Source organism: Eumetopias jubatus, unplaced genomic scaffold, assembly GCF_037043125.1.
Source record: "Eumetopias jubatus isolate StellerSeaLion01/CBP00866 unplaced genomic scaffold, mEumJub1_p1.0 scaffold_10, whole genome shotgun sequence".
In the NCBI taxonomy this organism is placed as follows: Eukaryota; Metazoa; Chordata; class Mammalia; order Carnivora; family Otariidae; genus Eumetopias; species Eumetopias jubatus.
This window is the reverse complement of record NW_028274816.1, coordinates 23803251-23825939: the sequence shown is the minus strand read 5'-3', so window position 1 is coordinate 23825939 and position 22689 is coordinate 23803251. Positions and strand designations below refer to the sequence as shown.

The window sequence follows — 22689 nt, the reverse complement described above, 5'->3', positions numbered from 1 at the left end:
AATCAAAACCACAACGAGGTATCATCTCACACAATAATAACATGGTTATTATCAAAAAGACAAGAGATAACAAGTGCTGGCAAGGACAAGGAGAAAAGGGAACCCCTGTGCATTGTTGATGGGAATGTAAATTGGTGCAGCCACTATGAAAACAAGTATGAAGATGCCTCAAAAAACTACCAGAACTACCATATGATTTATGGTAGTTTATTTAGTCATAGCCCACTTTTGGCTATAGATACAGAGGAAATGAAATTACTATCTGAGATATCTGTACTCCTGTGTTCATTGTGGCATTATTCATAATGCAAGACATAGAAAAAACATCAGTGTCCATTAATGAATGAATTGATAAATAAAATGGATGAATGGGGGAAAAAAGCAATAGAAAAAAAGTTATACATATATAATGAAATATTATTCAGCCATCAGAAGGAAATCCTGCTATTTGCCACATGGATAGAGCATAAGGGCATTATGCTAAGTGAAATACATCAGAAAAACAAATACTGTATGATCTCACTTATATGTGGAATCTTAAAAAGTTGAACTTACAGAGAGTAGAATAATGGTTGCCAGAGGTTGGAAGGGTGGGGGAAATGGGAGGAAAAGTGCAAGTTTCCAGTTGTAAGATGGGAATATAATGTACAGTATGGTAACTACACTTAACAATACTGGCGTATATACTTGAAAGTTGCTAAGAGACTAAATCTGAAATGTTCTCAACCCCCCCCCAACACACACACACAAAAGATAATTATGTGAGGTGAGGGCGCCTGGGTGGCTCAGTTGGTTGAGCAACTGCCTTCGGCTGAGGTCATGATCCTGGAGTCCCGGGATCGAGTCCCACATCGGGCTCCCTGCTCAGCAGGGAGTCTGCTTCTCCCTCTGACCCTCTTCCCTCTCGTGCTCTCTCTCATTCTCTCTCTCTCAAATAAATAAATAAAATCTTTAAAAAAAAAATTATGTGAGGTGATGCAGGTGTTAACTAACCTTATTGTGATAATCATTTTGCAATATATATGTGTATCAAATCATCATGTTGTACACATTAAACTTACACAATGTTATATTAATTTAAATCTGGAAAAAGAATTTAACATTAAAAAAAAAAGGAAAAACAAAAATGATCAAAGGAGAGGAAAATGTATCATCCTTAAGGTCTCATCAGGTCCTCTTCAAGTTAAGTCCAGAATTCAATGAACAAAAGAAAGTGGATTTCTTATACCTCCTTCTGCATTCCTCTGAATGAATTCAGCCCCCAGGAGTGGCTACAATATGAAGTATGATTTCAAGACAGTTCCATTTAAAAACGGAGGGGGCAAGACAGAAAATGCCTTCCTTATGATTTCAAGCCATCTTCTTTAAACTCTTTACATATTTTAGTAAAAAATAAAGCTTTCTTTAGATTCCAATTCTTGTCTTATTTGGCACATGAGAAAAATCGAAACCTATCTTTGATCTTCTGATACCTGTTAAATTTTTCATAACAAAATTGGGGGAAGGGAATCCTTCCAAGCTCTTCCCATAACTGATACATGTCTATCCTGTGTTGAATAGCATCATATAAGAGATGAAACAAGAATTATCTACTTTGGGGGCACCAGGGTGGCTCAGTCGTTTAAGTGTCTGCCTTCCGCTGGAGGTTGTGATCCCCGGGTCCTGGGATGGAGTCTCACTTGGGGTTCCCTGCTGGGTGGGGGGGGGGAACCTGCTTCTCCCTCTAACTGCCTCTCCTCCTACATATGCACTCTCTCTCTCTAATAAACTCTTAAAAAAAAAAGTTTAAGGGGCGCCTGGGTGGCTCAGTCATTAAGCGTCTGCCTTTGGCTCAGGTCATGACCCCAGGGTCCTGGGATAGGGCCCCACATGGGGCTCCCTGTTCCACCGTGGGAAGCCTGCTTCTCACACCCCCACTCCCCCTGCTTGTGTTCCTGAAATAGCTCTTGCTATTTCTCTGTCAAATAAATAAAATCTTAAAAAAAAAAAGTTTAGGGCGCCTGGGTGGCTCAGTTGGTTAAGCGACTGCCTTCGGCTCAGGTCATGATCCTGGAGTCCGGGAATCGAGGCCCGCATCGGGCTCTCTGCTTGGCAGGGAGTCTGCTTCTCCCTCTGACCCTCCCCCCTCTCATGCTCTCTCTCTCTCTCTCTCTAATAAATAAAATCTTTAAAAAAAAAAGTTTAAGAGTATCTACTTTGAATCAGGCACTAAACAACAGCAAGCATGCTTTAACACATCACATAATGGGGGCTGACTTAAATTTTAAGTTGTGTTATCTTTAGTAGCAATCATTACTAGCCAAATCAAAAACATTAAAATGAATGAGGAAAATCCAAAGCAATGTTCCCAAAAGTAGGAAGAGTACATATAATAAAACTGATGGGTAGAACCCAGAAAAGAATTATCAAAAGCTCCCTGATTACAGTGGAAGGAGACCAAAATTCAGCACAGAAGTCTTGGTTATTCTTCAGAGAGGTCAGATGTGACCTCAGGTGCTATGGGGAAGGTAAGTTGTTCAGACGGGGCAAACAGGGGCGCCTAGATGGGTTAGTCAGTTGAGTGCCTGCCTACAGCTCAGGTCATGATCCAGGGGTCCCGTGATCAAGTCCCACTTTGGGCTCCTTGCTGGGCGGGGAGGCTGCTTTGCCCTCTGCCTCTGCCCTCTCCCCACCCCCCGTTCATGCTCTCTCTCTCTCTAATAAATAAAATCTTAAAAAAAAAAAAGACAGGGCAAACAATAAGCAAATAAGTCAAGTTGCTTAAGTATCGTTTTTGTTTACACAAACAGCAACTTAAAATTAGAAATACAAACCTGTATGGAATTAAATAATTTGCCTCCTTCTGCAAATACGCTTTTAAGTTTTTGCCTCCCGCATTACCCACTTCAGTCCTTTTTCTCTTTCCTAGCTAAATACCAAAACATACTTCGCATTAGTTTTTACCCTTACTTCAACCCTTACCTAAGCTTTCATTTCAAAATCAACCTGAATTATCTGACTTGAGGCACAAACTGAATTCTTCTAGCCCTAGTTAAATGATAAGTAATATAAACAGGGAGAAAAATATAAAGACAGGTTAACTGCCAAGTGTCCATAGTAAATATTAAGGGTTAACTCCCCGATAATGAGATAAATTACCAAATCTACTTCAACGACGGGCCCTAATGCTAAAGATTTTTTAAAGTTGAGAAACCTTGGAGGATTCTGGCTTGAAACAAAGGTGAACATTTTCTGGGTGGTAGAGATTATGAGTTACTACTTTTTTTCTAGTCTTCAAACCAAGTGGGCGGGGGGGGGGGGAAGGCTGTGAACTGGGAAAGAACTAAAGCGAAAAGCCGCTGCAGATAACGGTGCGGGCCCAATACCAGGAGGTCAACCTTTATCAGTCTCCACTGTCCCTTTAGCTTCGAAGACCAGGGAAACTCGTAGCGAGTCACCCAAGCCGGGCCCCACCTTGCTCCGGCCTTTCCCCTCCTCAAGATGGCAGCAGGCGCGAAAATCCGGGGCGGCGCGCGCGGCACTCTGGGAGCGGAAAAAGAGGACCGCGGCGGCGGCCGAGCCGGAAGAGGAGGAGCCGGGCCTGGAGGAGCCGCGAGAGTCGCTGCGACTTGCCGGTGTTTGCGGGTCGCAAGGAGCGGGGCCTGGCGGGCGGGGTGTGTCGCGATGCCGGAGCTGGCGGTGCAGAAGGTGGTAGTTCACCCCCTGGTGCTGCTCAGTGTGGTGGATCACTTCAACCGGTGAGCGGTTGCGCGGGGCGGCCTATCGGGATCGCCGTTGCTGAGTCACTGGCACGCCGGGACAGCGCGTTGGCCGCCGGGGCGCTGAAGGGCCGGGGGGTGGCATTGATTCCCCGAGGGGCCCGGACCAGCGTCGGATCACCAAGCCTAAATCACCCCGCCTCGTCCCCCGCCCCCAGCCGGCACTCCGCGGCTCGGACTGCACGTTCCTTTTACCGAAGTCCGTACGCTGCCAGAGTATGGGGGGGAAGAAGCTTCATTTAGCCCTGATCCCCCAGGCCTCGTGCCCATCTGTCACCTCGTCAGCCCCTTTTCAGGACTCGGTGCCTCGTGAGAAAGCCCTACAGATTTGCGCTTCTGTGCCTCTGAAAGCTGTCACCACAATTTTGGTCTCAGCGCCTTGAAGGGCTCCCTTGAAGAGCTGTGGTTTCTAAGCAGGCATCTGTTTTGACGGTAACCTAAAATGTAGATTAGGTGTCAAGCTTTTCTTTTAAAAATGAGAGCGTTAGTTGCTTTGGGCATTAATGAATAAGCCGAAACATCCACAAAGTTTCTTCCGCCTTCCCTTCCCTTGTTTTGGAGCTGTTCATCCCGCTGGACCTGTTACACGTGTTCATAACTTTTCCAAGATAATTACTTGAATTGGCAAGTGTAAAGACCCACTTGGGAGCATCTGCTATAAAGTCAGTTTCGAAGTGGCTGTTCTCTTGCAACTTGCGTCGTACAACTACTCATTCAACCATAGCTAATAAAACAGTGAAGACTCCATGAGGTTTAGGGTCCCCAGTTCCACTGCTTTGTAGAGCCTTCAGCCTAACAGGATATGCATGCATTCCCACTGTACAGTAAGTAGTCACTGTCTTTCTCCCTTGGATACTAGAGGTGCTAAGGGGACAAGCACCATTTCAGCTCCATCTGGAGGACATAGTGCAGACAGACACTGCTAGGTGCTGTCATAAGAGATGTAGGGTTTTAAAAAAACACAAATGGATTTTTGTAGACCAAAAGAAAAGCACATGAGCGTGGAACTTTCCTTTGAAGTGTGGATATTCAATGTCTAAGATTACCCTCCAAAATCAGAACCACCAGGGATACAGAAAACTTTGACCCAAATCCCAAATTTAGTAAGCATTTATAAATTTGCCAGCCCATATGCTTAGAAAAATAGTACAGTGAAACCAGTGACTGTTAAGGAACTGAAGTTCGTTTTACAGTGGCCTCTGTCTTTCCATTGAAAGTGGAGTGGTATTGTGTCTGTGTCTCATTTGCTAGTGGTCAAAGGAGAATTCTACATGAAGGTCAGTGAAATGAGATTGTATCAGAGAGGTTTGACTAGTAGATAGACATTCTGAAGTAAACTGACTCATTCAGCCATCCTGTCAGTGTGATTAGTCACCAGCACACTTCTGACTTGTGCCTGATTAAGCCATTCACAGAGACCACAGATGGCACACACATACCTCAGCGTCAGAACCCATTTTCTGAGCCCCTAGAAGGTACAAAGAATTAGAACTTAGAGTGGGGCATGTCCACATGGAATAGATATTCCAGAGAGCAGTTGGCAAGCCAGCCCATGAAAGTGGTTCTACTTTAGCATCTTTATCTCTGAAGATATTTAAGGATAGGGAAATGAGGAAAGTTTAAAGGAGAAAACTGCAAAAGAAAAAGTTAAAGGTGGCAGCACAACTTAAATGTACTTTTCAAACACCAACCAAATAACTTTTTAAAACTCTTCATACCTGGGGGGGGTTCGTTTTCTCCCATTTTGAGGTTCTAGAAACTGAAATTTTTCCAAGTGTGTATTTCTTGCAGTTAACAGTGTAAAGACTGCCAACGTACAAAGTTGGTGAATTATCCATTATATTTATTAAAATTTAATATTAAGAACTAACCTGACACTATTATATTTGTTTAGTAGGATTAGCCTCCAGGTAAGCTAAATTATATCTGTACCATTGATATTTCCTATTGAGTATCTATCTAATTGTTGGGTCCATGTCTCTGTGTGCCCATCAGACTGACCTTCTGCTTTCTTCTTCAGAATAGGCAAGGTTGGAAACCAGAAGCGCGTTGTTGGTGTGCTTTTGGGGTCATGGCAAAAGAAAGTACTCGACGTGTCCAACAGTTTTGCAGGTACAAATCTCACATTCTGAGCCTGGGTTAAAATGTCATATATCTTTAAAATTAAAAAAAAAAAAAAAAACTTTTGTGGTTTCCATTTTTTACTACAACCCAGAAATTCTTGTCAGAATTGCTAAAGTATAGGAGGAAGGCTTAAGGTTACTCACTAAACTGAATAGTAAATATTTTAAATTTGCAGGCCATATGGTCTCCATTACAACTGCTCCGCCCTGTATTATAGCAAGAAAGCAACTATAGACAGTATGTTGACCAAGGGCTAGCTGAATGCTAGCAAAACTTGATAAAAATAGGCAGCTCTGATGTCTTTTGTAAATCCCTGCACTAGACTGTTCACCATGGTTATGGGTTGGCAGGGGGAGATGGAGACCATTACCTTTTACTCAATGTCATGAACGTTTACAAGAATGTATCCTTGTATTTTACGATTAAAGTAACAACAAAGAACAAAATAATTGCTCTAGAATGAACTCTAGACTAGAGGTCATGAACTCCAGTATCTGAAAAGACCAAGCAGTAATATTATTCATCAAAGGGATTAGGAAGGGATGGGGCTTTTAGCAAACTGACAAGCATGTGTCCATTTTAAAGGGGGAAACCTTGGGCGCCTGGGTGGCTCAGTTGGTTGAGCGACTGCCTTCAGCTCAGGTCATGATCCTGGAGTCCCGGGATCGAGTCCCGCATCGGGCTCCCTGCTCAGCAGGGAGTCTGCTTCTCCCTCGGACCCTCCCCCCCTCATGCTCTCTCTCTCTATCTCATTCTCTCTCTCAAATAAATAAATAAAATCTTTAAAAAAAAAATAAAAATAAAGGGGGAAACCTCTATCTGGCTCTAGCCAGTTGTTGCCAGGCCTTCCAATTTCAAGAGAAGCTGGAAGTCTGGATTTTTATATGAAATCTCCCAGTTTTTAATGAGAGCAACTCAAAAATAATTTTAATACCATGCTAGACAAACCACTTAGGTGGATCCAATGTGGCCTAGGGGTCTTCCTAGGCTAGTTCTGTCCAGCACCCTAAACTAAATCTTACTTTTTTTTCTCTCTCTTTAGTCCCTTTTGATGAAGATGACAAAGATGATTCTGTCTGGTTTTTAGACCATGATTATTTGGAAAACATGTACGGAATGTTTAAGAAGGTCAATGGTATGTCTTGATGTTTTGTTTTGTTTTTTAAGAAGGCATTGTGGCATTGATTTATATGTGTGTGTATTTGTGTGTGCGTGCACCCAGGTACATGCCCCTGATGTCTTTTTGTTTCTTAGTATGCCCTTTTCTTTGTTTAATGTCAAGGGCTCTTTCACTTAGCTATACTTAAGTAAGACTAATGGTAGTAGAGGAGTGAGGCAGAATAAATGAGAAACTGGAGTAGCAATTTAAGGCCAGCTAGACCCACCTAGGTTTCGGATCTAGCCCTCTGTAGCAGAAAAGTGAAGAACTATTAAACAAAATCCTGTTGCCCCGAGAGCTTAAATACCATCAGGGTAAATATATCTCTCTGTCACATGTATCATTTTCATTTTATTTCATTATAGCAACGACATATGCTTTGGAAATGTTTATTTCCACAACATTCACAGTTCCAGTCTCTGTGACCTAGAGTTGCATTTGTTTATGTGTTGCCTTGGACTTGTTTTCTAGTGTCATGTGTGACTGATCTCAACTAGTCTGAGACACAGATATCTCTGCATTTCCCTCACTGCTTATTTTCTAAGAATTCTGTTTTTCAGTTTTAGATTTCACAAGTATGTCAAGATTTAAAATAGATGTCTGGAATTTTTTAAAAAGTAGAGAACACAAGGGCTAGAGTTCTTACCACCCTTTTTGAGGGAATTCTATAGATCTTCATGTAACAGTTCAAACCCACTAATGTTTTCCTTCCCAGCCAGAGAAAGAATAGTTGGGTGGTACCACACAGGCCCTAAACTACACAAGAATGACATCGCCATTAACGAACTCATGAAAAGATACTGCCCTAACTCAGTAAGTGCTCTCTATCTTTAAAACTCTTGAATGGTATTCCTTGCCAGCTAACATACAAGTATCCTAGGAAGGATTCGGGTAGCAAATCATTTCACTGCTTTTTCTCTAAACTGCTTGTGTTAATTTGTTTTGTATAGTATACAATAACCCAGGATATTTATTAAGTAACAGTAAATATGTGCTAAGTGCTTAATCCTCTCAGTAGCTAAATGGGGTTGTTCTCCTCCTTACAACAAGAAAACTGAGGTTCAGAATTGTTAGTAAGGTCTCATACATGTGGGGACCAGGATCAAACCACTGGCTATCTTGATTCTGGGTTCTTCATGCTTGATAACCGCACTATACTGCCTCTCAGCTTGTTGATGGATGGGGGTGACGAGCAGAGCACATGGTGGGATCATATGAAATGTAGGCTCATTTTTGCTGAAAATTCCAACTCTTTTCTGGTTGAATGAATGAAATAGCTTCAGTAATCATCATCAGTAGAATGGCTATGATTGTTCCTTACGTGCTTGGTGTGAGTTGCTAAGGTGTGTTTTTCTGCCAGGTACTGGTCATCATTGATGTGAAGCCAAAGGACCTAGGACTGCCCACAGAAGCATATATTTCAGTGGAAGAGGTCCATGATGTAAGTCCTCATGCTATGAGCCAAGGAGATTAGATTCGCTGCTTATTGGATAATCTGGATTTTGTGTTTTTTTTAAGTCAACAAATCTTTATCTCTAATAAAGCGTAGGTTGTTGATTTTTGTCAACAGTTTGATAGTTTCTTTCTCCCTTGAGTTTTTGAATCCCCAAATTTTAAAAATCAAGAGGACCACAGAAATCTAAAATCCTCTTTTACACATGAAATTGAGGCCCAAAATTATCATATGATTGCCCAGAGATGTTCACAACAAAGTAAACGCAGAGCCTGGTGAGCTTAGTCTTAATCTAATGCAGTTTCCACCATTCGGCTCCTCTGTGCCAGCATTCCCTTCTTGAAGTTTTTCATTCCCTATAGACGAGACACAGGTTTTCAAATAGAGTGACTCAGAGCTGCCTGGAGCCAGATGGCAAGACCCATCTGTGTGATTTGACACCTGAATACTCAGCTCCACAGCATCCAATACCTGCCGTGTGCTTTGGGTGTAGACACAAAGAGGTTCCGGAATATAGCTTTTCTCTATTTCCAGGAAAACTAAACTGATTCCAGGGTAGCATTTGATGTGAAAATATATGTGTTTTGTTGTGAGCATAAAATTTTGCACTTGAGCTCAATCTTGAATTTCCAGAATCAAAAGTCTGAGGATAAGGTCTGCCTTTGGATTTAGATATGTAGACTTTATCCTTATATTCAGTTTTTAAATCAGGGAAAAGATTTTAGGTTAACTCCCTGCAGGTGTCTCTTGCACTGAGCTCCGTCTTCTTGTTCCTCTTTCTGCCTTGCCACCAGGGACCTTAGATTGAAATTTATTTCCTTGTTGCAGTAAGTCTTTCATCCTCGGTCTGATATAGTTGTTTTTGTTTTTGTTTTTATTTTTTAAGATTTTATTTATTCATTTGAGACACAGAGAGAGAGAGAACACAAGCAGGGGGAGAGGCAGAGGGAGAGGGAGAAGCAGGCTCCCCACTGAGCAGGGAGCCAGATGCGGGGCTCCATCCCAGGACCCCAGGACCATGACCCGAGCCAAAGGCAGACACTTAACCATCTGAGCCACCCAGCCGCCCCCCTGATACAGTTTTTTAAGTTAATCTTACCCTGCCTTTTTCAAAAAGGAATCAGAGGTTCTTACACACACACACACACACACACACACACACACACACACACACACACCAAGATTTTTAAATAGGGGACAGAAGGGAGATGAAGGCCACAATATTAAATGAAGCCGAGGAAAAATGAGCACCTGAAAAGGCATTCCATGCAGTCCTGACCATTCCAGCAGACAAAGTCAAGAGGAAAATGGCATTTGCAGGATTTACACTGTCCTGGAAAAAATAATTACTACAAACATTTATACCACTTAATATAAGTTAAGTGACTTTCCCAAGGTCCCACAGCTCGCATGGCAGAGCCAGACTTGGAACCCGGGTGGTCTGGCTCCAGAGTGCCCCCACTGCTATGCCGTCCTGCCTTGCGGACATTTTACAGCCATTACAGACCATGTACAGCCTCTTCTGGTGTGAGATCTGAGGAAAATTGCTCCTGAATCCTGTCAGGAAGCCACTAGGTGATAAAGTGAACAATATACCTGAACGGACCCTTTGACTAATTCAGGCCACCAGAAAGCCGGTTATGCTGACTGCATTGTTTTGGTGCTCTGGTATCATTCGATCTGAAGGACAGTAGACGGTTAAAAGTTAGATTATCTGACATCAGCTTGCCTCCAGTACACGTATTCTGTATACTGCCTATTCTAGAAAGAACTATATGCTTTAAAAATCATCCTAATTGAGACTTCCTCAAGTGCCCATCCCCACAGTGGGCTTAAGGGATTATCAAGATTTTCCTCAGAGACAGGGAGCAGGGCCACTGCAGCCTTCTAGACGAAGGCTGAGCTTTCAAAGCAAACCTCGCCCATTTCTGCTGGCACTTGGGAAGCCTAGTGATGCACCCAAGAGGTGATATGACTGAAAGCAGAGGAATCAAGGTGTGAAAGGAGTATGTGCCAGGGTGTTTGTAAGTAAATAACTATAGTTTAGCCTCCTCTCCCAGGATGGAACTCCAACCTCAAAGACATTTGAGCACGTGACCAGTGAAATTGGAGCCGAGGAAGCCGAGGAAGTTGGAGTCGAGCACTTGTTACGGTGAGCATCAGGACGGCATCGGAATCATAAGTGGCCCAAGAGGCTCTATTAGGAGTGGGGAGATCTGGGTTCCAGGCTTGGATCAGTGTCTCGAGTTACAGTTGATGACTGTGGATAATACATCTCTGTCGGCAAAGGGCAGTGTTGACTAGGACAGGAACACGTGTGGGAAGGAAATGGAGGTGTGCGTTCTTCCTGTGTATATTGTTTTCAGTGAAGGGAGCGAGCTGTCTGCAGAGAAGCTACGTTAGGATGGGTTTTTATTTTAAAATACTATAACCCTGACTTTATTCGAAAGGGTCATAGTTTTTCTCAAATAAGATTCCCTGCAATTCAAAAAGTTAGTCCTGACTGATGGAAGCTTCTCACAACAGCGTATAAATGGGGGTGGAGAAAATGCCATCCTTTTCAGGACCAGGGAAGTCGAGATAGATAGCTTTTTTTTTTTAAGTGAAGATGGTTTCATTTTAGTTCTCTTTTTTGAAAAATGTCCTGTGATAAGAAAGATAAAATATATGCCTCCAAATCAAAACTAAGGCAGTTTAGGAAGTAACATTTTTCTTTTGAAAACTTGCCCTTCCCCACAAAGCTGGGAGTTTGCCTAGATTGTGAGAACCTGTGTGATAATATAGTATACTGATGCTTTTTCCTGCTCTTCTTATGCGTTATTACAGAGATATCAAAGACACTACAGTGGGCACTCTTTCCCAGCGGATCACAAACCAGGTTCATGGTTTGAAGGGACTGAACTCCAAGCTTCTGGATATCAGGAGCTACCTGGAGAAAGTGGCCACGGGCAAGCTGCCCATCAACCACCAGATCATCTACCAGCTACAGGACGTCTTCAACCTGCTGCCAGATGTCAGCCTCCAGGAGTTTGTCAAGGCCTTTTACCTGAAGACCAACGACCAGATGGTAGTGGTGTATTTGGCCTCGCTGATCCGTTCCGTGGTCGCCCTGCACAACCTCATCAACAACAAGATCGCCAACCGGGATGCAGAGAAGAAAGAAGGGCAAGAAAAAGAAGAGAGCAAAAAGGATAGAAAAGATGACAAAGAGAAAGAGAAGGAAAAGAGTGATGGAAAGAAAGAAGAGAAAAAGGAGAAAAAATAAAACATGTAGCTTTTTAATTTGTAAATTAAAATCTTATAAACTAACTCAGTGTGCCACTAGAGGGTTCTTTTTCCTTTAAGTGCTTGTTAAAAAGCTGTACTGCTGAGAGCTCTCTGGCCTGGGGCCCCCTCGCTGTGGCGGGGAAGCGAGTGCACAGAGGCACTGAGCTCAGAGCCGACCGGCGGCTTAGGCTGCCATGCGTGGGGGATACAATAGCTCAGCCTTCAGAAAAGTGAAGAGAGGTAAACAGAACCTTACTGGTACTCTTCACTCTTACCTATCAAACTGGAAGTTGAATTTCCCCCATCTCAGAAGACTCTTGGGGTTGGTTTTTGGCAGTTTGCAGAACTGCAAAATGGAATGCATGAATTCCGTAAGCCTTAGAACACCCTGAGTTCTGACCCCTCTGAACTCTGTACCCAGAGCTCTGGCATTATCAGGGCTTGGGATCCAGCTCCATATATTGTTTACCTTCAAAGACACAATTAAATGACTTGGTTTGTAAGTCTGTGTTCTAGTCGTCTTTGGTTCTGGGAGTGACAGTCCTTTTCAGAAGCAGCCAAGACTTAGTTTTTAGCTGAAGCTGCCTTAAAGAATTTAGACTTGGAATCTTTGATGAAAGAGAGTCTCACTCCTTTAAAAACAACCTGATGGTGAGAAGAGTTCTCAACTGAGCCCAGAAGACCTGGGTCCTAGTTTGTGCCTCAGGTTTGTCATCTGTGAAGTCCCTAGAGCAGTTTTTCATAAGGGACACAGTTACGGATACATGAGACCCCAAGGTCAGTGGGATGTTTCAGAGGATGGAACAAAGTTTCCCCAAAAGAAGTGCTCAGGGCTCAGAACAAGTAAGTAATCATTTGACCTACCGGAGTCCCTTAGATATTAATTCCCTCTCTTGAGCAGATAGAACCTAAGAGTTCTCTAATGTACCATATGGATTATCAATGTTCAAAAACTGAAGAATATAATAAAATAGCACCAAAATTAAGTTGAATCTCAGAAACCACTTTACAGTGTCCTAATGTCTCAAAGTTTATCAGAAACATCAATTTTTATTCCAAAGAGCTAATTAGTAGAAATTGGGAGTTGACAGTATGATGTGTAAATAAGCTTTTATTCTACTTAATAGGGGCATGCCAGTGTAAGGGCTGACTTCAAGTTTCATGAAGATTCTGACCTAAAATGGGATGGTCAGAGAGAAACTGGAGAACCAACTTTTACTTGTCTATTTCAGCAGTCAAAATCAGGGTTGCTGCATCTAATTGGATAAAATATTTGAAATAACAGTCAAGGCCTGAGATCTACTTAAAACCACAGGAGTGTTGAAGAAGCTTTTGAAATTTGGTTACCACGTTTCAAATATACTGATGTAAGAAAGGAAACCTGAACATTAACTCTCCAGCAAATGGGCAGGAAAGAGCCAGGATGTTTCTGGGGCTAGGCGGGGAATGATGAGAACGTCATCCCAAGGAGTGGATCATTTATGTAAAGGTCAGGGGGCAATCAGAGACCACAGAGGATTCCGGTCCACTTTTAGTAGTATAATCTGTACTTAAACAGCTCTCCAGGGTCTTCTAACAACACAATGCCACACACTTTAAAGTTTGTCACCATTTCATAAACTGGAAAGTTCGTGGAGCAATAAGACCATGGGAATACCCAGACCTTGCTATATGTAATAGTTTGACCCACGAATGGGCAGAATTGACTTCTACCTTTTTTTAAGATTTTTTTTTTAATTTTTAATCTCTTCACCCAGCATGGGGCTCGAACTACAACCCTGAGAGCAAGAGTCACATGCTCTACTGACTGAGGCAACCAGATGCCCCAAACTGAATTCCACCTTTCTAACAGGATCCTCTATTTCTTGCAAAAACAGTTTGTAGACTGTAGCTTAGGCTTATTTTCTAAAGCAAAATTGACATCCTATATAAGAGAGTGACCCTCATAAGGTTATTCATAAAGTCTTGCTTACACAAACAGCAGCTGAATTCACTACATAACCCATGACCCTCACCTGAAATAAAGCCTTGTGTCTGTATAGCCTGGCAGTCTCAAGATGAGATCTCTAAACGACGGTCTGTTGTTTTTGAAAATACCAAAAATTACGTCTTGGAAAAAGTCTGCCCCAAAGTCTAGATCCCGTATCTGTCGCCGCAACATTATCCTCACTCCACTTCTAATGCTTCAGACTGACTGGTTAACAGAATTCAGGCCGCTCTCACTACACACATTACAGAGGATGGTATTCGTGCCTTACTGGTTTTGTGTGATAACTAACATCTGAAATATCCCTCAACTTGTAAGTTATCCTTCATGTAAAGATGGAAACTATCAGAATGGAACAACTCTGGGCCAACTAATTAAATGTTCTTTAATTATGCTCAGCCCTCCAATCACTAAAGGGACAAGAGAGAAGTAATCCTGTTAAAGAGCTACCCTATTACTTCTCCAGTGTGCTAGATGCAGAGTATACCTTTCCATCAGGAAACAGCAACCTCAGAATGGCAATCCAATTTCTGGAGGACCCTGCAGGTATGAGAACTTTCACTTCACACAAAAGACTGGACACAGCCCTCATAAAAGAATGAAATCAGGGTTGTTCGTTAAACTACAACACACTAAGAAAACTACTTCATTTGCCTCTGTTCCCAGAAATGGGGAGGATTTGGGGCATGCTTCAAAGGCAAGGAACCATTTGATTTATGTGACCAACAAGCGCAGATTTTTTACAGCTTTCCTAAACAAATTCATTCCAAATTATTCGATGTAATAGAGACAAGTACTAATTTGCTTATCTATGCTATTCGACTCCGTATCATCGGTGTTTGCCTGGGAGCAGCAAAGAGTTCAGATCTTTCAAAAAATAATAGACATTCTTGTTGGGGGAGTAGGAAGAACGTGACTCAGAAAGCAGGGAAATGGAAGTGGGGAAAGAAAATAGAGGAAAAGAAAGGAAGGGGAGACCAGGGAAGTTAATGTTTCCAGGGCATAAATCCAGAGAAACCTTTTTCTCAGCATTCCCCTTTGGAGCCAATCTGTTCTTTGACACTAGAGGGCGCCATTGACTCGTCTCGTCTCCTGGCCAGAGAAGCCTTTGATGTCCGTTTAGCACAGGATGGCGAACCTTTCTCAGAGTTGCCTCCCCTCACTTCTGCTTTGGGCGGGCTGCAACCAGCCAGACAAGATTTTGAAGGAACGTGGAGAGTGTATGGGTGCAAAAAGATTGGGTCAGGTTGCCACTCCTCCTCCCTTGCTGTTCCCCACTCACACTGCTGCTTGAGCAATGAATATACATGGTCTTCTCTGCTTTCAGATAGCTCGTTCTTTGATTTTCCTCACTGCTGATACCACTCCTGGTCTCTTTAAAAACCATATTCAGTGGTGTCCTGGTAAATGTGAAACAACTAGTTCTCCAAAGAAAGAGGGAGGCGGGGTTTGATTTGTAGCCTTGGCCAATTCCCCTGGTGTAAATACTCCCACCATGGCTGGATGGCAAGATCCCAGCATTAGCTGTGAAGAGACGCACAGTAGCAGAGCATTACAGGGTATTTCCTAAACACAGATATAATAGACAACACTAACCTCAAGAACATGCACGGCAGTAAAATGTAGTAGCATAATCTGGATATGATTGTATTTTGAGTATGACCTTTTTAGATATAATTTATTTCAATAAAAATTTGTACAACTTACCTACTTCATGAGACTCTCTGGGAATCTGTGTTTTTAAGATGCTCTCCTTGGGGTTCCTGTATACATTGAAGTGAGAGAACCTTTATTTTGATATAGACAAATCTACCCATTTCTTGCCCTGGTTAGCACTCTATGAGTCATATTTAAGAAGTCCTTTCCCAGCTCTGGGGGCGCCTGGGTGGCTCTATCAGTTAAGCTTCCAACTTCGGCTCAAGTCATGATCCCAGGGTCCTGGGATTGAGTCCCGAGTCAGGTTCTGCACTCAGCAGGGAGTCTCCTTGAGAATTCTCTCCCCCTGCCCCTCCCCCCCCTCAAATAAACAAAATCTTTTAAAAAGTCCTTTCCCTGGGACGCCTGGGTGGCTCAGTCGGTTAAGCGGCTGCCTTTGGCCCAGGTCATGATCCCAGGGTCCTGGGATCGAGTCCCACATCGGGCTCCTTGCTCAGCAGGGAGCCTGCTTCTCCCTCTCTCTCCTTCTGCTTGTGCTTTCTCTGTCAAATAAAATAAAATCTTAAAAAAAATAAAAATTAAAAAAAATTAAAAAGTCCTTTCCCAGCTCAAGACTTCTTCTCAAACACATGTCTATTACACTCCACGAAGTGTCTTCCTTCACAGCTTAGTACCCATATCAACCTCTTTCTATACACTACAGCTAAAGTCTGATCAATAATAACATAACTTGGCTACTCTTTTAACCAAAATAACCAACTAAGGTCCTTACTTCATCTATTATCCCTTCTTTCCTTATTTTCAACCCTGGCTTTATCCCTACCTCTTACCCCTCAGCATATAAACACTCAATTCTCTCCCATCTCCACATACACACACACACACACACACACACACACACACACACACACACACCCCTCTGTCCCAGTTAACTTCATTCAGCAAGTAGCCATCTGTGTTTGCTACCTTCTCTTCTTTATCTTCTAAGCATTTTTTTAAATCTTACGCAGTCCAGCTTTTGTCCCCACCAAGCCATTAACAACCTGCACTAAAGTCACCAATGGCTTCCGCTTTGCCCATCCAGTTGACCCCTGTCAGCCGTGACCTCACTTGACCTGACCTCTGAAGGCTTCTCTTCTGGTGCTTGGCCTGCTTCTCTCGGACCCTCATGGGCCCCTTTTGCTCAGTTTCCACTAAGGTGTCCTCTTAATGTATCACTTATATATTTTTAAAAGTCTCAATCTATATGATGCTTCTAATTCCAAAACTTGTTCGTCCTCTTTAGTCCATATCCTGGCTAGTCACCCACTCGCCCAGAGTACAGGAGTCACACTGGTCACCCTGCTCACCTTCAGCCTCTGCTTTCAGCCACCTGCTGGTCCTACCACGTGGACCATGTCTGACTGCTGCCCTCTGCATTTCCCTGCCCCTGCTTACACCTTCATCTACCTTTCCTGTGGCTAAGGTTGCCTACCTGCCATTTCTGCGTACTTTCTCACTTTCCTTTTCCATATTCTAGCCTTGCGCCAGAGTCAGCTTGGCTAGAGGATGAATCTCAGATGGAGAGGGTTGCATGATCTTACTCCTCAGCTCATGCCTATCATCGTCATCACTTTTAAGGCCCGTCTCGCTTGAACAGTTTTTACCTTTATCCTGATTTCCACTATAGTTATAACCCCCCTCACACACACAAACACACAAGCGATAGATGCTTAAATGTGTTCAGTAAATGTCCTTAGATATGGATGGATCGTGGAAGAATATGCAGTATAATTTTGTAGGTGCTTGCATTTTACATTATGTATATGATATTTCCCTTTCGAATTCTTTCTTTCCTACCCTTTTAAAATTCAAAACAATACTGGGGCGCCTGGGTGGCTCAGTCAGTTAAGCGTCTGACTCTTCATTTTGGCTCAAGTCATGATGTCAGGGTTGTGAGATCAAGCCTGGCGTCGGGCTCCACACTGGGCATGGAGCCTGCTTAAGATTTTCTCTCTCCCTCTCTCTCTGCCCCTCCCCACCGCCGCTCACACATGCTCTCTCGCTCTCTAAAATAAACAAATAAATAAAATTCAAAACAATATTGTAAGGGCCTATTCTTCATTCACTTCATAGCTTTTAATCTCATGTAGCAAAGACAATCCTATGTGATCCTCAAATCCCATTTCATATTCCTCGTTCCTGACCTACCACAAACAATACTTCCCATCCACTTTGCTGTTCGAGATGGCCACAGATTAGCCTGGACGATGACGAGATGGGAGCAGTGCACGCAGCGTGAAGCCCCTTTGGTCTCTCCCTCCCTCTGCCTTGGCAATAGAGGAACATGTTGAAACCCACCCTGACCCACCAACCTCATTCACCCCATTCCTGCTTACCCTCCATCAGTGCTCAGCCACACCAGCCTTCTACCCACTTCTGGAACATGCCAGTCTCCCAGTCAGGCCACTGTACCTGATGGGCCCAACCCCGGATATGGCTCTTTGCTTGACTGGCTCCTTCCCAGCTTTCGGGTCTCCAGGCTGAAACACCTGTTTGGAGATGCTTTCCCTAAGGTCCTATCTCAAGTAGACCCTTTCTGCCCTGTCCCACTTGTCCACACTATACTCTATCCTATTTAGCCAGGGTACAGCATGGTGACTATAGTTTACTAATACTACCTCCAAGTATTGTATACTTGAAAGTTGCTAAGAGAGTGGATCTTAAATGTCCTTACCACAACAAAGCCTTAAATGTCCTCAACAATAAAAACAAAATGGTAGTTATGTGAGGTGATGGATGTGTTAACTAACCTTACTGTGGTAATCATTTTGCAACATATACTTGTATCAAATCATCATCTTGTATACCTTAAACTCACACAATATTCTATGTCAATTATATATCAATAAAGCTGGGGAAAAAAAAATACCTATCCAGGGGCTTCCCAGACCCCACGGCAGACAGCTGATGACCAGGGGTGTGTGCCCTGTGGGAGAGCAGCGACAGGGTAAGAGTCAAATTCAGTGTATGAGCTGCTTCTGCCCACCCCACATACCCTGTATTTTGGCCACTGTGAAACAATTACAAGGAGTTAACAAACCATCATGAGTATAAAATCCAAAAGTTCAAGGGTGAAAAGAATTCCCTCACAGAAGAAACAATGCTTCCACATCTGTGGCCCGTTAGGGCCCAGATGCTCACACGGGAGGCCACTATGGAGGAGGAAGACGTGCCCCTTGAGCCAACCTCAGCGAGAGTCGAGGAGCTGCAGAGGCCCTCCTTCAGGCTGGTTTACTGCTGTAAACCAGCTGTAATGGTACCACCTACCTTGCTGCTCACCCTACAATTACAGAGGCAACAGATCCAAAAGCATCCTTGAGAGACTGGACAGGACACTTGCCAACTGGGTTTGGCTAGAGGCCCAGATAAGCACTAATGACATCCCAAGGCAAAGTGCCACTGTCCCAGGCTGGGCCAGACCCAAGGCCTCTGAGACCATTGGTGCTGCCGGGCAGTTGATGTCAGGCTGTAGACTGGGGGCAGGGACTGAAATGACTCCGTCTTCCCACTATTTGCTTTCCCCAAGGAAAGGAAGAAGAGCAATACTGGTCCCTTTCCGTCTCTGTTCCTGGTGTGATTTTTTTGATCTCCACACAATCTCCATGCTCTGGCTCTTTCATTTACTAAAAATCATGGTCACATTCAGGGCCCGGAACATGAAAGAGATGCTAATCCAAGGACATTCCATCTGACCTAGGATGGTGTATGAGTTATCTATTGCTGTTAACAAATTGCCGTAAAATGTAGCAGCTAAAACCACACACATGATGATCTCACAGTTTCTGCGGGTCAGGGGCCCCAGCGCAGCCCGGCTGGGTTCTCCGCTCCGGGATGCTCACAGGCAGCAATCAGGGGGTCCGCTGGGCTGCAGTCATCTTAGCATTCCAAGCACATGTGCTCGTGGGCAGGACTCATTTCCTTGTGGGCTGTTGGACTGAGGGGCTCAGTCCCTCGCTGGCTGTTGACACGAAGCTCCCCTCAGTCCCTTGCCACATGGGTCTCTCCAACATGCAAGTTTGCTTTGTCAGAGTGCACAAGCCGAGAAGGCAGTGGAGAGAGAGCCTGCTAGCAAGGAGGAGGTCAAAAACCTTTGTAACTCAAGCAGGGAAGTGACACCCATCACCTTGGCCACATTCTCTTGGTAAGAAGCAAATCACTAGCCCAGCACCACTCAAGTGGAGGGGATTAGCCTACTAGAATGTGAATACCAGTAAGAGGTCGTGAGGAGGGCACCTAAGAAGTCTGCCTTCTTGGGGGACGCCTGGGCGGTTCAGTCGGTTAAGCGTCTGCCTTCAGCTCAGATCATATCCGGGGATCCTGGGATCGAGTCCTGCGTCAGGCTCCCTGCTCAGCAGGGAGTCTGCTTCTCCCTCTGCCTCTCCTCCGGCTTGTGCTCTCTCTCTCATAAATAAAATCTTTAAAAAAAAAAGAAGTCTGCCTTCCACTGATAGAAACAGAATTCACCAGAGTAATCCACAACAGGCTACAGGGGGTGTTCCCTTTTTTAATTTCAGCACTTAATTAATGTCTTAGAATGAAGATAATATTAATAGAAAATACAGAAGTAAAACATTCCTCCTGTTTATAAGCAGGACTATCTTTGGAGACAGCAAAATAAAACAAAGCAAAGCAAACCCCAAGCATTAGGAACCAAATCAGTGCTCTCAGAGAGGTAAGGCCTAAAGGTCTTAAACATGGTCAAATGGCTAAAATTCAATTCTGACATGTATTTATCATTGCTCCCTGCCAAGAGACTCCATTAAAAAGAGATTTCCCGTTGTTCCCTGGCCACTTGGCCCAATTTGAGAGAGAACGAGCACATGAAAGGTAGGAAAGAGAATTCAACAAGTTTCTAGGAGGAAAGCAGAAGTGGCTGGCAGCAGGATCTCCAGCCAAGATGAGTGTGGAAGGAGGTTTTCCAAGGAGAGTTCTGGTGAGCCGGGAAAGGCTCGGACCCGAGAGAGGTTGGAATTAATGCCACAGGAATAAACAGTGGCAGATTCGATGAAATTCAGGTCCCCTTTGGGACCCTTATGCACAGATTGCCAGCTGTAAGCTGCCCCCTCCTCTGCCCACCCCCTCACCCCCGACCCCGGCAGATCTATCAAGGGAAAGGAAGTTAACGGAGATGGCAGATTAACCATGTCTTCGCCCTCTCCAGCCTCACCGCTCAAATGACAGTGAAGAAAGCTTTATAAAAGTCTTTCTCCACAAGGGCAAAGACAACATAAGAGGATTCAGTGCCTGGACAAGGATGTTCAACAAAGTGTTCAAAGGTAGAAAGCAGGTGGAGGAGCATAATTGGCCAAGCAGAAGTTTTAACCTAAAACCCCGCAGAGGGAGATGCAGAGGAGAAATGAGCAAGTCCCCAGAGAGATGCAGTACCTGGGGCAGCGGGAGGGCAGGAAGAGAGCGGACAACTGCAGTAGTTAAAAGTCGTTTCTACATGGAAGGGTGGGACACCCAGGTCCCCATCCCCAGCCACAGAGCCTGGCTATGTCCCCTCTGCCAGCTCCAGGAGCCCAGGCCGAGGGGAGGGGCAAGAGAGCAAGAAAAAGTCAAGCGAGGGTCCAGGACTGCTGAGAACCTAGGTTCCTTCCTTCTCCTGATCCCCAGCAAGACTACAGGCAGGTGTATGCCGGCTCAGGTATATCCTTCCCCCAGGCAGAGAACAGGAGTGTCTTCTGAAATACGGAGAGCCACAGAGCTTAGGGAAGGAGTTGTGTTCTCCCTTCCTGTGTGTTACAGCTGTCTCCTCCTGTCCTGCTGGGCATCCATTCAACAGTCTTATCTTTTGAGTGGCAGTTTGGGCCCTGGCCTGGGAGGGACCCAGGAATATCACAGATCCAGGCTGGATCCCGCAATGGTTTGTCTTGATGAGTTTCTGCCTCCATCTTTCTCAAAGCCATGGCCAGAAGCGTAGCAGAGGCAGTTTGGTTTTGCTGCAGTTGGCTGGTTGGCCTGCTTTTCATGAAACGGGAGGGAGCAGTGGGCCGGTGCCCAGGCCCTGTCCAGCCTGGAGCTTACTTAGAGCCCTGACCCCCAGCAGGTGCACTCCCAGGCACCACTGACAGGCTCTGGGTGCTGCAGCACACTTGCGAGCTTGTTCAACATTTTGCATTTTGTTCTATTCTGACCCTCAGAAATCTTGCTCTTGTTTTTGAACAAGAATTTTTGGCTTTCTCTTTTTTATATTTTATGTGTCTTTATTATATGTTTGGAATGGAGAGGTTGGCCAAGTCGTGAACTCACTGTGCCATCGTGACAGAATGCATTTTGGTTTCTAACATTACTTTACCCCAAAAAGGACAAAGAAGAGTTGATTCTGTGTTTGGGGCAACAGAACTGAAGTTGGGAACAGAATATCATAGAGACCATCAGAGACATCCAAAAGAGCGACAAGAGAGGCAAGTTGAAGGGGCCAAAACTGACAGGCATCAATAAGAAAATGATTACTGTCACTGGGACCAACTGAATCAGATTCAGACCCTGAATCCATGATGTCCAAATGGTATGGACAAAAGTGCGCCGAAGAAGTCACATGCTCCGATCTGAGTCTGTTGAAGCTTGACTCGTAAAGCACAGGCTATAGAAAAGTGAGCTGGACTGTGGCACTTCAATCAACCTCAGAATCAGAGGGACCTGATAAGTAAGAGGATATTAAAAACTTAGATTCGGGGGCGCCCAGGTCGCTCAGTTGTTAAGCATCTGCCTTCGGCTCAGGTCACGATCCTGGGGTCCTGGGATCGAGCCCCGCATTGGGCTCCCTGCTCGGTGGGAGGCCTGCTTCTCCCTCTCCCACTCCCCTCTCTCACTGTCTCTGTCAAATAAATAAATAAAATCTTTAAAACAACAACAACAACAACTTTGATTCACGGGGTAGGTCATAGGGAAACGAGCTAGGGTAAGAACTTTGGGCACAAACTCCATTTTCTTTGGATGGGGCTGGGGCCTTGTTGATGCCAAGTCCGGCTGAAGAACCAGGAGAGCTTGCTATCTGCAAGCATACCTCTAAACAGAGACACAGAGATCTTTAGGGTTTTTCTAGAAGGGTGATGTGAGCCCTAATATAGAATGCCAGTCGGGTAGCAAGAACTGAGACTCCAGATCCAGGGAGGTCCCACCTTATTGACAGTGAGACAGAAAGTCTCACTGACCCATGGGAGACCCACTGGAGATCTGGGGCGACAAAGGAAGTCCTATCAGCTCTTTACTTCCAAAATAACCTTATAGCTTTGGCTAA

General features: G+C 44.3%; 1 protein-coding gene across 1 annotated transcript; it reads left to right on the top strand.

Annotated features, from left to right (window-relative positions):
- The first annotated feature begins 3566 nt into the window (after positions 1–3566).
- Positions 3567–12264, top strand: PSMD7 (proteasome 26S subunit, non-ATPase 7). Its single transcript, XM_028096881.2, has 7 exons — positions 3567–3737; positions 5779–5870; positions 6925–7017; positions 7757–7854; positions 8402–8482; positions 10555–10646; positions 11321–12264. The coding sequence occupies exons 1-7, from the start codon at positions 3664–3666 to the stop codon at positions 11757–11759; spliced, it is 969 nt and encodes a 322-aa protein (XP_027952682.1). The 5' UTR covers positions 3567–3663; the 3' UTR covers positions 11760–12264.
- Positions 12265–22689: the final 10425 nt, after the last annotated feature.